The sequence below is a fragment of the Carassius carassius genome, chromosome 19 (assembly GCF_963082965.1).
Source record: "Carassius carassius chromosome 19, fCarCar2.1, whole genome shotgun sequence".
In the NCBI taxonomy this organism is placed as follows: domain Eukaryota; kingdom Metazoa; phylum Chordata; class Actinopteri; order Cypriniformes; family Cyprinidae; genus Carassius; species Carassius carassius.
The window spans coordinates 22,559,340-22,575,202 of record NC_081773.1 but is presented as its reverse complement, the minus strand read 5'-3'; the positions used below and the strand labels follow the sequence as shown (position 1 = coordinate 22,575,202).

General features: G+C 34.2%; 1 protein-coding gene across 2 annotated transcripts in view; it reads right to left on the bottom strand.

Annotated features, from left to right (window-relative positions):
* Positions 1–1,675: 1,675 nt before the first annotated feature.
* Positions 1,676–15,863, bottom strand: part of LOC132095394 (low-density lipoprotein receptor-related protein 1B-like) — a 281,074-nt gene continuing 266,886 nt past the window's right edge. For both annotated transcript variants that reach the window (XM_059500325.1, XM_059500326.1), the window contains 11 exons: positions 15,257–15,382; positions 14,977–15,141; positions 13,513–13,674; positions 12,646–12,820; positions 11,663–11,767; positions 8,419–8,532; positions 6,876–6,952; positions 6,489–6,579; positions 4,220–4,370; positions 3,625–3,699; positions 1,676–3,083 (listed from right to left, as the gene is read on the bottom strand). In XM_059500325.1, coding sequence (XP_059356308.1) covers positions 2,943–3,083; positions 3,625–3,699; positions 4,220–4,370; positions 6,489–6,579; positions 6,876–6,952; positions 8,419–8,532; positions 11,663–11,767; positions 12,646–12,820; positions 13,513–13,674; positions 14,977–15,141; positions 15,257–15,382 — 1,382 coding nt within the window. In that variant the 3' untranslated portion in view covers positions 1,676–2,942. The remainder of the gene's footprint in view (positions 3,084–3,624; positions 3,700–4,219; positions 4,371–6,488; positions 6,580–6,875; positions 6,953–8,418; positions 8,533–11,662; positions 11,768–12,645; positions 12,821–13,512; positions 13,675–14,976; positions 15,142–15,256; positions 15,383–15,863) is intronic.

Here is a 15,863-nt window from a genome sequence, read left to right as displayed (position 1 = left end):
GGCGCCTGACCTCACTGATGTGGTTAAATGAGAGCAAATTCCCACAGCTATGTTCTAACATCTCATGGAAAATGCCCCAGAAGAGTGGAAGCTCTTTCTGGAGAACAAACTCACTATCTACTCCCTTGATTTCGAAATTAAATGTAAAACAAGCAACAATATAAACCTACCAACTAAAAGAGTGATCAGGAAATGTTCATTTTTAATGCTTGAAAAAATGTTGATCCGACTTAATTTCAGGTAGGATAAGTGGTTAGATGCCTCCTGGGGCAAGATGACCCTCATCCCCAACATTAATTTTTATCTCGACCATATGGTACAAAATCTCGGTACATTTGATGAACGTCTATGTTATTTTTAATTTGAACATTCCACATGAATATTGACATTTGTATCATTTAGTCGGTTTAAGGTCAACTGATCAAATTTTGTGTCTCTGGAAAATAGTTATCTATGACTTTGTATTATTTTGAATATCACATTTTTTGTGTGTCTGCTAATGAGGGATTTATGGATGTTAATGTTTTTAAATTAGAGGAGTAAGGAAAAAAGCTTTAATTTAAAGTAAAAATATTAAATTAGACTTGGGGTTATGGTTATGACGAATTGTCACAGATTAATTAATCAATATGTATCGTAATTCATGGGGCTATTATTTAAAAATGTCCATGAATTAGATGTGCATTTAGACATACTTGCTTTTCAGTAAAACCTACAGGGTAATTAAGGGAAATCATTCAATTTGCATTTATAGTGTTGCTATGACACATCTTTAATTAAAATCTGGTTGGTTTAATATATAAATATTCTTGGCCTCTTTGAAGTTTACATTTTGTGCTATAACAACTAAAATAGCAAATGTTCTATTTATTTCTTATAATTAATACACATTATCTAATGCATCATTCTTAAAGTGACCAAAATCTTACCACATAGTCCTTTATGCAATATGCTTTACATTGTGTAATTGCAATTATAGAATTATTAGATGCAAGTCTTGTACTTGATTTTAAAACATCTTCATATAAAATTTCTGTTCTTCTGTTCTAAGTAAAGAAACTAACCACCCAAACACACACGCTCATTTTGCAGATGTGACCGTGTGTATTCAAAGGAAGTACATTAAACCCATGGAAATGATCAAGAATCATTGCTAATTCAAGAATGCACCCATGGGAAATAGGAAATGAAGGAGCTTTGCACTCAGCATGGAATCGTGCCTTCATTTGGAATTGGCTTTGTTAACTCATTAAAAGGATTTAAAGGATTTTACCCTGATAATGTCACCCTAGTTTAAGACTTATTGTCTTAAACACAATCCTGTACAAAAAGATTTGGGAATTATGTGCAGCATCAATGCCATGTGCATGTCGGAATAAATTATACATGGAAAGGTTTTGTAATGGCCACCCAGTATCATGGAAATGCATTCACTGCAGTCTTTGCATGCAGGTTTAAAATAGCTTCAAATTATAATTAACACTGATAGCAAGAGTGAATATTATCCTTGCTGACTTCACTGCTGCCAACACTGAGACCTGAACCCCCAACTTCAACTTACTAATTCACATCTCAAACTGTCCATTTTATGTCTAAATACAAAGCAAGAAATGTCACTCAAACCAAAGCTAGAATTGAATGAAGCAGAGAATTATAGAGAGAAACAGGAATCCTGTTTGAAATGGAAATAAAATGTCTTTATTTTATATTGATTTGCTTTTTATATAAAAAGTACTTACATTTAATACATTTTTTTTTTCCAAAATACAAGCAGCCAAACGACATATAAATCAAATACAAAATTATAAAATCTGTTGTATCTTAGTAGCATCCCATCTGAAAGTTACCTGTAACGTGATTTAATTCATAATCTCTAAAATTACCATGTAACATTAAGTTCGATCCATGGCATATCAAGAGCAATCTGTGACCTATACATGATATCTTGTCCTAGGTCTATTGTCTAACAGCGATGAAGTCAATTTTGTCAGCTTTAATTTGCTTGATGAAGCCGTTGTAGTTGTATTGCTGAGCTCAAATGTAGCTTTAAGCAGACAAAGTAGCAGAAAAGTAGCTTTTTCTTCCACAGTCTTCTTTCAAACTGCTAGACTGTAGTTTAATGACCATCAAACTGACATCAGCTCTGCAAAAATGTCGTCAAGCCATAGACCAGACTGCACTTGGTCAAGATTTCTTTTCAGAGCTTTCCCAGCAGCCACATGGTTGGTGGGGTTCATAAACATGGTTTATAATTGCAGCATTTTTCTGGGTGGTGGAAATGAAAAATCACATCATGAAGCAAAAGTAAACAACACTGGACCGATATAAACTCAATTTTTCAATGAGAACTGACTGTAGTCAAGCGGTTGACTTGTGTAGCCCTATGTTGTGGAAGAAAGCGGGGAAAATAAAGAAGAAAATGTTACATGAATATAATAAAAACCCTTATAGTGGCACAAATATGGCATTTCTAGCATAATTAAATATGATAAATGAGGTTAATAGTATAAGGAAATGAAAACTTTCACAGTGTAATGTGAAGTAAACACTAGAAGAAAAAAAAAGGCAAAGCTGTCATGATGCCCAAAGGCAATGGACTTAAAATTTAGGAAGAAATGAACACACCAATTAAAAAGAAACAAACAAACAAACAAAAAAAAAAAACTAAATTCAGCTATTGAAGTTTTGTTAACTGTCCACAATGTGCAAATGAGCAGTTGTGTATCACATGTGCAGTACAACAAAAACACTAAAAAAAATAAATGGACAAGTATGTCTCCAAATATTGCAGTAGATATGAAGGCGCAATGCTGATGGTGCCAAGAAACCAAATATAAACAAGCTATCTGGAACCTGATAGGAAATAGAAAATATTGTTGTTTTCCTCGTGTTTTATACATTTTGTACATTTAAGTAAAAAAAGAGTACAAAGTGTAGTCAGGCTATGCGGCGGTTTCTCGAATCGTCCCCTCAAGTTTCTTTGGGAGTAGCTCTCTCCTTTCGTCAATGTTGATGACTGGTTTGCGACAGTTCTGACCATCGAGGTACATCTTCGCATACATCGGATTGGAGTAGTTCATTGGCTGTTTGGAGAGAGAATTGTGGAAAATTTAGATTTGTACTCTCTTTAAAAAAACGGCAGAATTGAAAGGAAAGCATACATGAATAAACATAAATTGTTTTACAATGAATTTCAATTAATTAATAAATACTACAAAAATTAAATAAGTTGAAAACAAGTTGTGCAAGATTTTACAAAGATGGTTCAAGGAGTTGCTTCCACTGCAGCTGGAGTCAAATGTGGTTTCTGTAGCATCATTTGGATTGGTGCTTTGAAAAGCGTATTTAATCATGCATATAGTGACATGCTGATGTCAGCAAAGGATGATAAATATTTTATAACTGTCACTCACAACCCCATCAACCTTACCACCTGCATAAATCAACCACTAAAAAAAAAAAAATAAAAAAAATAAAAAACCGCAGAGGTTGAGCTAAAAAGCCATGCACATTCTATCACAATGACATGTGCAAACTGCACACAACAGATGCATGCAAAAATGTAATTTAGAATGACTGATACTCAAGTCAAATAATTGAGACAAAGGAGCCCAAGGTGTTCACCTGTCCAGGTATTACTTCCTTAGGGACAGAGTGAATATTCAGCGTGCAAGGGTCACTGGATTTTACACACCAGCCCTGGAACACACACAGTTGCCCCAGCATGCAGTCGACATTTAGAACGCCATTGTCACTAAAACAACATCTATGTAAACGCTGATGTTAAGACAAATTTTGACAGAAAAAATGTTCATAGCATGAAACAAACAGTCAGGACAAAGCAGTATTGTTACTGGCAATATAACATTGTGTGTAAGAGGCATTAGACTTTAGAAACAGATGTCAGAGTTATTTCTGTGCAAGGGTAAAAAATAATATCATGTTTGCAGCTTTAATGAGGCAAACTCTCAAGGTAAAAGAAATTGCAGGAGCAGTGAGTATTTTTCATTGGGTGGGAGGATGCAGGCAAAAGATAAAAGCCCTGATGTAAAGCTCTAGTTAATATTACATATTTACACGTCATTTATTCAACAGATATTTTTCAGGAGAGAACAGAAACATGTTCTTTCTGGATCTACCACACTGATATTTATGGATCTACATCATCAACCTCAGAGATTTCTTGTATTAAGGGTGTTAAAAAATGCCAAACACAAACCTTTTGGGGATCAAGTGTGAAATTTGGTTTGAGAAGGCTTCCGGCATCTGCGTGGTTGTCATGGTCCACTTCATACATGTTGTAGGATGGATTGCCTATCTCCACATTAATGCCTCCATTAGTTATGGGCTGCCGTTGTACACGTTTTCCCCTGCGACAGAGAAGCACTTGAAACAGCTGCATATGTCTGGAGAGACTGTTTGTTTTTACGGGCTGTGCATTTTTGAACATGCATTTTAAAATACAAAGTGGCTTATTACTAAGGCTGTCAAATTAACATGATTACAACGACATTCAAAGGCACATCAGGCTAAAAACAACAGCAAAGGGTGATGCAACAGAAAAAAAAAATGCATCAGTCTGTATGCATATACAACATAACATTTTTTTGTCTATTTTGTATATTTAATACTTTCATCATCATTTAAAACAAAAATCTTATATATAATAAATAATAAAATTAATTAAATTCAAGGTGAATAAATAAATAAATATATATATATATATATATATATATATATATATATATATATATATATATATATATATATATATATATATATATATATATATATATACATACAGGTGCTGGTCATATATTAGAATATCATCAAAAAGTTGATTTATTTCACTAATTCCATTTAAAAAGTGAAACTTGTATATTATATTCATTTATTACACACAGACTGATATATTTCAAATGTTTTTTCTTTTAATTTTGATGATTATAACTGACAACTAGGGAAAATCCCAAATTCAGTATCTCAGAAAATTTGAATATAACTTAAGACTAATACAAAGAAAGGATTTTTAGAAATATTGGCCAAATAAAAAGTATGAAAATGAAAAGTATGGGCATGTACAGCACTCAATACTTATTTGGGTTCCATTTGCCTGAATTACTGCAGCAATGCGGCGTGGCATGGAGTCGATCAGTCTGTGGCACTGCTCAGGTGTTATGAGAGCCCAGGTTGCTCTGATAGTGGCCTTCAGCTCATCTGCATTCTTGGGTCTAGCATATTGCATCTTCTTCTTCCCAATACCCCATAGATTTTCTATGGGGTTAAGGTCAGGTGAGATTGCTGGCCAATTAAGAACAGGGATACCATGGTCCTTAAACCAGGTACTGGTAGCTTTGGTACTGTATGCAGGTGCCAAGACTTTTTGGAAAATGAAATCTCCATCTCCATAAAGTTGGTCAGCAGCAGGAAGCATGAAGTGCTCTCAAACTTCCTGGTATATGGCTGCGTTGACCTTGGACCTCAGAATACAAAGTGGACCAACAAACCATCACTGACTGTGGAAACTTTACACTGGACCTCAAGCAGCATGGATTGTGTGCCTCTCCTCTCTTGCCCCAGACTCTGGGACCCTGATATCCAAAGGAAATGCAAAATTTACTTTAATCAGAGAACATAACTTTGGACCACTCAGCAGCAGTCCAGTCCTTTTTGAAGCGAGATGCTTCTGACGCTGTCTGTTGTTCAAGAATGGCCTGACACAAGGAATGCGACAGCTGAAACCCATGTCTTGCATACGTCTGTGCGTAGTGGTTCTTGAAGCACTGACTCCAGCTGCAGTTCACTCTTTGTGAATCTCCCCCACATTTTTGAAAGGGTTTGTTTCACAATCCTCTCCAGGGTGCGGTTATCCCTATTGCTTGTACACTTTTTTTTCTACCAGATCTTTTCCTTCCCCTTCGCCTCTCTATTAATGTGCTTGGACACAGAGCTCTGTGAAGAGCCAGCCTCTTTTGCTATGACCTTTTGTGTCTTGCCCTCCTTGTGCAAGGTGTCAATGGTCGTCTTTTGGACAACTGTCAAGTCAGCAGTCTTCCCCATGATTGTGTAGCCCACAGAACTAGACTGAGAGACCATTTAAAGGCTTTGCAGGTGTTTTGAGTTAATTAGCTGATTAGAGTGTGGCAATAGGGGTGTCTTCAATATTGAACCTTTTCACAATATTCAAATTTTCTGAGATACTTAATTTGGGATTTTCCTTAGTTGTCAGTTATAAACATCAAAATTTAAAGAAATGAACATTTGAAATATATCAGCCTGTGTTAAATGAATGAATATAATATACAAGTTTCACTTTTTGAATGAAATTAGTGAAATAAATCAACTTTTTAATGAAATTCTAATTATATTACCAGCACCTGTATATATATATATATATATATATATATATATATATATATATATATATATATATATATATATTATGATGATATAAATCAATTATTGCACAAAAAAGTTCCAAAACGTACCTTTGTCGTCTTCTGCAGATGCACACACCTGTAACCACCGTAGTAATCAAAATGACCAGCAGGACCAATGGCACAATGATAGCTATACTTCCTGTTTCACACAAGAAAAAAGCCAGAAGCAAAAGCCACTAAGTCTATTTCCCCAGGTGTCTATGCAGGTGGAACAGGAAATTATTAGATACTCCATCAAAGCGAAATTAAATAAACACTACTGCAGCTGAAAAGATATTAAACCAATATTTAACAAGAAGCCCAGATGTATATTCAGATGTTGTTTGACTGATGAAATAGCGGATCTTTTCATTTTAATAATTCAAGGACTGAATCCTTATTAAATTAGTAAGGTAGAGCTCTTTATAAAGTGTGAAAGCTCTCTTCATTGCTCACCTCCAGCTGTGTTATCAGAGCGGCTGCTCTTGGGGGCCGGCCTCTCGCACTGCGTCCCTGACCAATTAGCTGAGCATCTGATTTAAAACAACAGAGTCAAAACAAACAGAAGGCAAGTCAGAAAAATGAACAAATGGCTGACATTTTCAAATTAAAAAGAGTTTTTCAGGTGAGTTTAAACAGACACAGGCCTAAATTCTAATTAAGGAATAGTTCACCCAATAATATAACTCCTGTCTTCATTTACTGATACAAAGCCTTAAAGGGTTATTTCACCCAAAAATTTACGAATCAATTAGAGTTACATTAAACATTTTCCTTGCTCTTTCAAACTTTATAATGGCATGGGTGGGCGTTTTTGTTCAAGAGTTCAAAAGTAGTCAAATAAAGTGCATCCATCCATTTTAAAACATGCCTCACATGGCTCAGTAGGTGAATAAAGGCCTCCTGTAGCAAATCAATGTGTTTTTGAAAGAAAAATATCCATATTTAAAATTTCTTTCACTTCTGTTAACTGTTGTAAGCGGAAGCCATTCCGGCGAATGACGTTCGGTAGTTACACAAAACTGTTTATTTTTTTTTTTAAATATTACTTTTTTTTTTTTTTTACAAAATCGAATCGATTCGTTGCAGGAGGCCCTTAATCACCCCCCGGAGATAAACAAAAACACCCACCCATGCCATTATAAAGATTGGAAAAGCAAGGAAAAATATTTTAATATAACTCTGATTGGATTCGTTTGAAAGAAGAAAATCATATACAACCAGCTTCCCTTGAGGGTGAGTAAAACATGGGCTTTCAATTTTTGGGTGAACAAACACTTTAATACAAAAAAAAATAATATACATTAAATATAACATTAAAATAATAAAACATACCAATTTAAAGCAGTTATTTTAAATTGCAATACACACAATATTAGTGTTTTGCTGTATTTTTGAGCACATAAATGCAGTCTCTGTGCTTTAAAATTATTTTATGTTTTTTTATTTTTTATACATTTATTTAACAGCTTTAGGTGTACTATCACTTTAAGCATAGGCAAACATGCAAACAAGCTGAAAACACACATTAGATGACGAGCAGTAAAGCGGAAAGAAAGTAATGAATCATCTTATTTGTAATTGGAAGCGGTCCAGTGGGGGTCATGTTTATGATTAAACAGATGTTTGTTGTTTGTGTATCAGCGGATGATATGAGGATGAAGACTGGATCATTCACATTAAACCGTACACTATTTTACAGGCATTGACATAATTTTTTAATTATTTGACTGCATATTAATTCCTCCCTAAGTTGAGACTGTACAGGATTTTAGACAAATTAAACAGACAAAAAGTATACAGATCCCAAACAAATGCAGAACAAATGAGAGAATCCTAAATGTGTGGAGAGTTTGCACAGTATGGGATGCGTGTTCTCCAGGATGGTGCTGTAGGATCATGGGAAGTGGACAGTGGGAAAGAAGGGAGGTTAAATCAACTGGATGGATGGAGTCTGGTGGAGATGAGGCATCTAAATCAGGTGAACAGTGGGACCTACTTGCATCGAGGTTTGTTAAGGGCAGTTATTGTGCATATTCCTTCATTCTGACAGTAGTAATCGCAGGGATTGGCAAGCTCATCGCAACGCTGGTTCTTGAACCCTGCTGTGCAGCTGCAAGACATCGCAGTGACGTGAGCACAGTGAGAAGTGAAATTAGAGCAAAGAACTGAGAAGAAATATGCATGATCTGTAGAGTAGCAGCAAGTATCTGGTCTCTATTTCTTACTTATATTTTCAGGATCCGTTGTGTTTTATGACCATGAAATTAAATGAGCTATATGCTTTTCAAAAATATTCACTCCAGGGGTTCTAAGATTCAAGGTTCCCACACCCATGAATTTCCATGACTTTCCAATAATCTGTTCATGTTAACTGTAAAGGATTGCTGGGCGGCATTTAAGTTCTATATGTCTGAAGACTATTAATAGACAGACTGATGCCAACACATTTTTTCTCTACATATGAGCAAGGCTAGCTGATCAAATATCTGAGAACTTTCTCGGATTTTAGTAATTTTCATGACTGTACAGTATAATGACCTAAAACCCTTACAACCCCTAATGATTCAGGAGTTTATTATTATTTCACTGGAATGGAGAGTGAGCCGAAGAAGAGCGATAGAGAAGTGAAGTCTTAGCCTGGGCCAATCTCAGGTTTTGATGCTGACAGATGAGTTAATCGCAGATATCAAGCTAGGACAGTGATAAAATTGGACGTCTCAAAACCATCTTCAAAATAAAGTTTTTTTGTTGAGTGTAGACCCCAATAAACTGTAAGAGAAATGATAATGTTTATGATTTCCCATACTTTGCAACAGACATAAAATCATTATAATTTATATATATATATATATATATATATATATATATATATATATATATATATATATATATATATATATATATATATATATATATAATTTAATAAGAAATCATCTGTTTGTATTCAGGAGAATATTCTGTGTTGAAACATGCTTTGTTATGTTTCCTTCTTGTCAGGTTGTCTGAGCATCTTAAAGGTAAATAGGTGTGCTTTAAAGGAAAGAACTTTGCCTTTTCAAAAATATATGACTCTAGGATTTGATAAATTATATTCATTTTATGTTAACTATCATGACTTCTTGCCAGATACAGATCCCTCTTTCCATACATTTCCTGTGACTCCGTTTTATGCATTCTGTCGCAATCTGTGTTTGCAGCTAATAAAATCTGATGCGAAGGAAAAGATTGATAACTGTAAATATCTTGCACAGGACAAGATGGTCAGGAGGTGCAAACTGTACAGGAAATCATTAAAAATCATGTCTCTTTAACAATTTATTTGGATCTTTACAAATGCACACAACACAGTAATAGCAAATCAAGAAAACAGGACCTTATGATCCACAGAAGATTTGAAAGCAGGGTTTAACAGTATGGGCATTTCACTGGCATTTGCAATTAAAAATTATTGTGGAAATTTAAGAGTGCACTGGTGTACATAACCTTCCACACTCAATTCGCAATTCATTGATTATAATGGGAGTGATTTAGTTTTGCATTAGGCTGCTGCGACTTATTCAGCGTATATTATATCCTGAATGCAACACTGCAAATCGCTGCTTTTCAGGCTTATACTGGATGTTTACAACTGATTTACTGAATTTAACATTCAGCATTTATCTTATATTGTGATGTAGAGAAGTAAATGAAAAATAAATAAATAAGATTTTGACTTTAAATATTAATAAAAACAACATGTAGACAACTGGAAATTTAAATAAAAATGTTAGAACTAAAGCCAAGAAGAAATAAAACAGACACAATGGTACTGAAACCTTGTCAGCTTGGCCTTGTCAGCTTTTTATACTGTATCTCTGTATATATATATATATAAACTGAATATACTGTATTGTGATAAATAAATATATTCATAAATATTTAAAGTATTACTTGAAAAATTTACATACAATGTAAATATGGAGCCCTAGAGCCAACAAAGTTTTTAAAATCTTTTTATGTCCTAGGTATTTCAGAATATTACTGAAATCTCTAAAATCAAAGTGTGACACATGAATATTTTTTTTTCCCTGCTGGTCATACCTGACAGCTTCGTGGCCTTACTACTTCTAAACACATGGTGTCCTGCCTTCACCTGTTCCTGATCTCGCAAAGGAAAAGCAAATTTATTCTTGACAAGACAAATCATCAGGGTTTCAAAATGTATCCATTCCTGCCTGCCAAACCAAACAAATCAGGACTCCAGCTGTTCTCAGGATGCCGTCCCAGTATACACAAGTCCACGGGGTGGACATCCTGTCAGTGTGAGCCTAACCTCGTCTTTATCAAAGAAAAAAAAAAAAAACTGCTGCACCTGACGACAAAACCAAGGATGACAGCTCAAAAAACATTCATGATTTTACAGTTTTAATCAGACTTCCCACACACAGAGGACCCTTTTATGTGATTTGTGGCCTGAATCAACAGACTTATGCAGTCAGTAATTTTAGCTTTATGTTTAGTATTTCATTAGTGATCATTGACGTAAAAATTATACACAATTAACTATATATTATCAAAAGAGGAATGTCTTTACTATTTCAAAAAATGATATTCAACTTTCTATTTCTTTTTCTATCAAAGATTAATAATTCATAAGAGTGGTTACTTGAGCATCAACCCAATACCAAAATGATTTGTGAGTGATAATGTGACGCTAAAATTCAGCTTTGCCACCAAAGGAATAAATTACATTGTAAGATATTAAACAGAAAAAAGTTATTTTAAATTAAAATAATATGCCACAATATTACTGTTTTACTGTATTTCTGATCAAATAAATGCAGCCTTTGTGAGCATGTAATATTTATTTCAGATAAAAAAAATATAAAATGGCTCCAAACTTTTGAATGGTAGTTTATTAAATCCACACTTTACTTCAGCAATATTAACAACAAAAAGGCATACTAAAGAAATAGCTTTGAGGCTTGATGTAATTAGATTTTTAACCAAAATGTAGGCTTTTAGCCACACAAGAGCTTGCCCTCATTATTCCTCTGTGCTTTTTAAGTCTGTCAAACTAAGTGCCAGTGTAGAGCCCCCCACTGAGGTAATTTTGGGCCCCATTGATGGCAAACCTATGAGTCTCTGACATCTGTACAACGTTTCTAAATGAATGGTAAGACTTCCATGGTTATGTGCTATGTGGGCCTAATAGCTGAGTATTGGAATGTGGACAAAAGAAGGCACTTAGTCATTCTTACTGGCAGAAGGGAAGGCTGGTGTCGGGGTCCAGATGACAGGTGCCTCCGTTATAGCAGTAGCCGTCACACAACTGGCAGCTTGAGGCGATTCGACCACTGGTACAGCTGGCAGAAGGACAATAAATTGGAAAAGCTAAAAATGTGGTTCTTGCATTAACTGAGGAGTCATTTCTGTGTGAACTTAATAAATAATAAGTTCTATAAATTAGGCTTTGTATCATTCCGAGCTACGTAAGTGTCACCGGAGTTGCTGGAACTTCATTGTCCTGAAAATAATTATTTTTTTCCTGAATGCATAGAAATAAATGGCAGAAAATCAATTTTGTACTTAATTTGCTTTAGATGAAGAATGACTTTCAAAGGTGAAGCGTGTAATTTCTATACCAATACAATCGCCACATAGAAATGCAAATATAATAACTCTATGCAAATATGCTTGCAATATTAAAATATAAATTTTACCAGTTTTTTTTTCAATTGTAATAATATTTTGCATTATTACTGTTTTTACTGTATTTTTTGATTGATTAAATTTGCTTTAGATGTAGAATTATTTTAAAGGTAAAGTGCGTATTTTCTGTACCAGTTCAATTACCAAACAGAACTGTACAAACAATGACTGTATTCAAACATGTTTGCAATATTAAAATAGCAAACAGTTATTTGAAATTGGAATCATATTTCACATTACTGCTGTTTTTACTGCATTTTTTGTTCATATAAATTAAATATATGAATCAGGCTTTGTATCATTCTAAGCTACTTGAATGTTACCAATTACTATTCTGAATAGAAATATACATCTGCACAAAATTAGTTCTGTACTTAATTTGCTTCAGATGGAAAATTATTTTTTTTAATGTGAAGCGTTTAATAATTCAATGCAATACAAACCACTAAACTGAACTGTAAAAAATTACAACTATTTGCAAATATGTATGCCATCACATAAATAATTTTCAGAGATATTAAAAGCAACTAACTTGCAAGCCACATCTCCTGTATCTCCATTAATAATACATGGTGCTCCATGGCACCGCAGGCACTTGTCGACATCACACTTGATGCCTTCATAGCGAGGCGGACACACGCATTCAACGTGTCCGGAGCTGGACAGTGTGCAGGCCTGGGAATGGACGCAGTGGTGATGACAGATGTCTGTCAGGAAAAAAACAAGATATGTCCTTAATTAAGATATGAGGGCACATTTCTCTCATATTATGCTCAAGTTTAATTAGAATTTTACAAAGCTTTAATGAGACTTAATTACTCGCATCAAATATCTACTGGTACCAAGATGAAAATGTGTCTACCCTTGGGTGCACAGCGCTGAAAATGCATTACGGGTGCGCAGATTAAATTGTTTTGCAGCAAATTATAATAACAAAGACTTTATAACCACAAATATTTTATCAGCAAAGCACAGAAACACTTCAAGGTTGTTACAGCAGCATTTAGAAAACCTCTTTGGGCACAGATTGATCAAATACCAGCAAATGCCCTTTCGAGTCAAATACAATATTTGCTTTCATTGGGGCTTTTTTGTTGCTGTTGCCAGCTGTGGAGAGAAAACTCAACAAATGTTCCATAAACCACAATTTAGTGACTGGTCTTCTATGTAAAAACCACAACAAACCCTCTCTGGAGATCATATCATTTTCTCCACATTTTTTTTTTGTTCCACTCTGTACTTGAAAGATTTGAACAAGCAATATGGATTATGATGATACTGAATTAAAAGGGCTCAGTGGTAGATGTAATCACCTGCCAAGAGAATCACTGACCTATTGAATTAAAATGCAATTGCTGACCATTTCTGCTGGGTACAAGCAATCTCTTATGATACTTACGATAAAGACAGTGGTCACCCGTGTACTCTGCCAAGCAGCGACACACTGGCTGGTTTCCAGGGCTTACGTCACACGTGCCTCCATTCAGACAGTGATTATCACAGACCCGTCTCTCACAATTAGGGCCAGTGAAGCCTGTGACACAGCGGCAAGTAGGTTTCCCTAAGATCGGAGTAGAGAAATGCGTCCATGTGAGCGTTTTATTCACGTTTTGTCCCTTTGGTTTTACTACCAAAAGTTGAGAGAATGTGAGCTATTGGCAAATGCTAACAATTTCAGTACAGGCCATAAGAAATGTTATAATTTTACAGGAAGCAATTTATATTTAGAGCTATACTTGAGTCAACAAGTACCAAAAATTGACATCTGATGTAAAGCGGCCTGAAAACAGCTCTAACATCAACCAAATGAACCACATTCTGCAGTACAAACTTGCACCCAAAGGTTTAGTGTAAAAGTGGCCTCAATAAAAAAAAAAGTCATATAATTATGACAGGAAGGGACATTATTTTGGCCATAACACATGAACTTGTGGGAATGCCATTGCATGTTAAGGCCACAACATAATACTCTTGAAACCATGCTTAGACAATGACTTTTTTTTATTTTAAGATCATGATTTCTTGTTGCAAGAACTGCATTCTTTTATTATGGCCACAAGTTTAATGTGTAAACAAACCTGTGTGACCATAACAATCTGGGAAATGGAAATAATAATTTACAAACACTTATGAATTAAGAATGACACATTTTTGTTTAGATTCAATAAATGGTGTTGAGTTTTGAATTTTTACAATACACCTACCACATGATATGACCTAATAAAATAGATAGTTCTACTTTTAAGCAAAGCTTTCACTCAGTAACTATGCTCTTTTTAATAACACTGCACCCCACTCGACCATAAACAATCACCAGAGAAAATGATGAAATGTATCAAACTTCATAAGATTCTGATGTTAAGAATAATTGCTTTCTTACATGCCTCATCAGTCAGATGATTGATTATGATAAATGAAGCTGTAAAATGACACTCTTGACTAATTTTAATTGAGGTGCAGACACAAACACTCAACTGATTTTGTCATCAGCAATCCTTTGTAAGTTTCTACATTTGGGAACAAAGTGCTCAATTTCAAATGAATTCTTTATTAAAACAGATCAACCGCACATTAGCATACAAACCAAGAGTCCATATGCTGCCTTGAATAATTTTAGAGAAGAACCATTATTACTAGCACACACACTGCCACACAGTTTTGTTAACAGATGTCTTTCAAATATTAATTTAGAAGAACTCCTCACCTCATCACTCAACATTTCACAATAGTTGCATGTAGAATGCATGTAATTTGTTCACAAGTACTGAATATAAGATAATTTCAAATACTTCATTACCAAGACTGAGTCAAAGATTTCAATCATGTTTTGAAATCTATACAAAGCTGTTTGAAAGTTTCTTACCAAGAGGTGAGCCAGTGCATGTGCCTCCGTTTAAGCAGTAATCTGTACAGTGGTTGACTTCACAACGTTCCCCAGAGAAATTAGGCCAGCAGTAACAGCGCCAGTCTCCTTTTTCATTGGCCATGCAACGTCCTCCGTTCTCACAGGCAGGTCGACATAACTCACCTTTACAATATTGAAACAAATAAGATTTTTTTTTCTTCATTGAATCTTCATGTTCTTTCCCCCACAAAAACATGAAAAGAAGTGAACAGCCCTACAGTAAAGTGAGGATTCAGACCTGAGACAATGGGGTCAATACAAGAGCCATTGACCAAGGTCTTCCCCTCTGGACAGGTGCAGCTGGCCCCGGTTGGATTGAGCAAACACATAAAGTCACAGGTCATCCGTAGACAGGGATTGGCCACTGAATAAAAAAAACAGAAGAAAAGCAAAAATTGAACTTTGGATGTACAATGACATTTAGATAAACTACACTATATATATATATATATATATATATATATATATATATATATATACATATAAATATATATATATATATATATATATATATATATATATATATATATATATATATATATATATATATATATATATATACATACATATATACATATATATATACATATATATATATATATATATATACATATATATATACATATATATATATATATATATATATATATACATATATATATATATATATATATATATATATATATGTGAGTGTATATAATGTATAATCATTAGAATTAATAATAATTACCATAATAGCAAAAAATAAAAAAAATTAAAATTAAAAACAATTCTTTCATTTCATAAATATTGTCAATTTAATTTGTAATATTATTTAAGAGGGTTATTGCTAGGAAATTACAAAG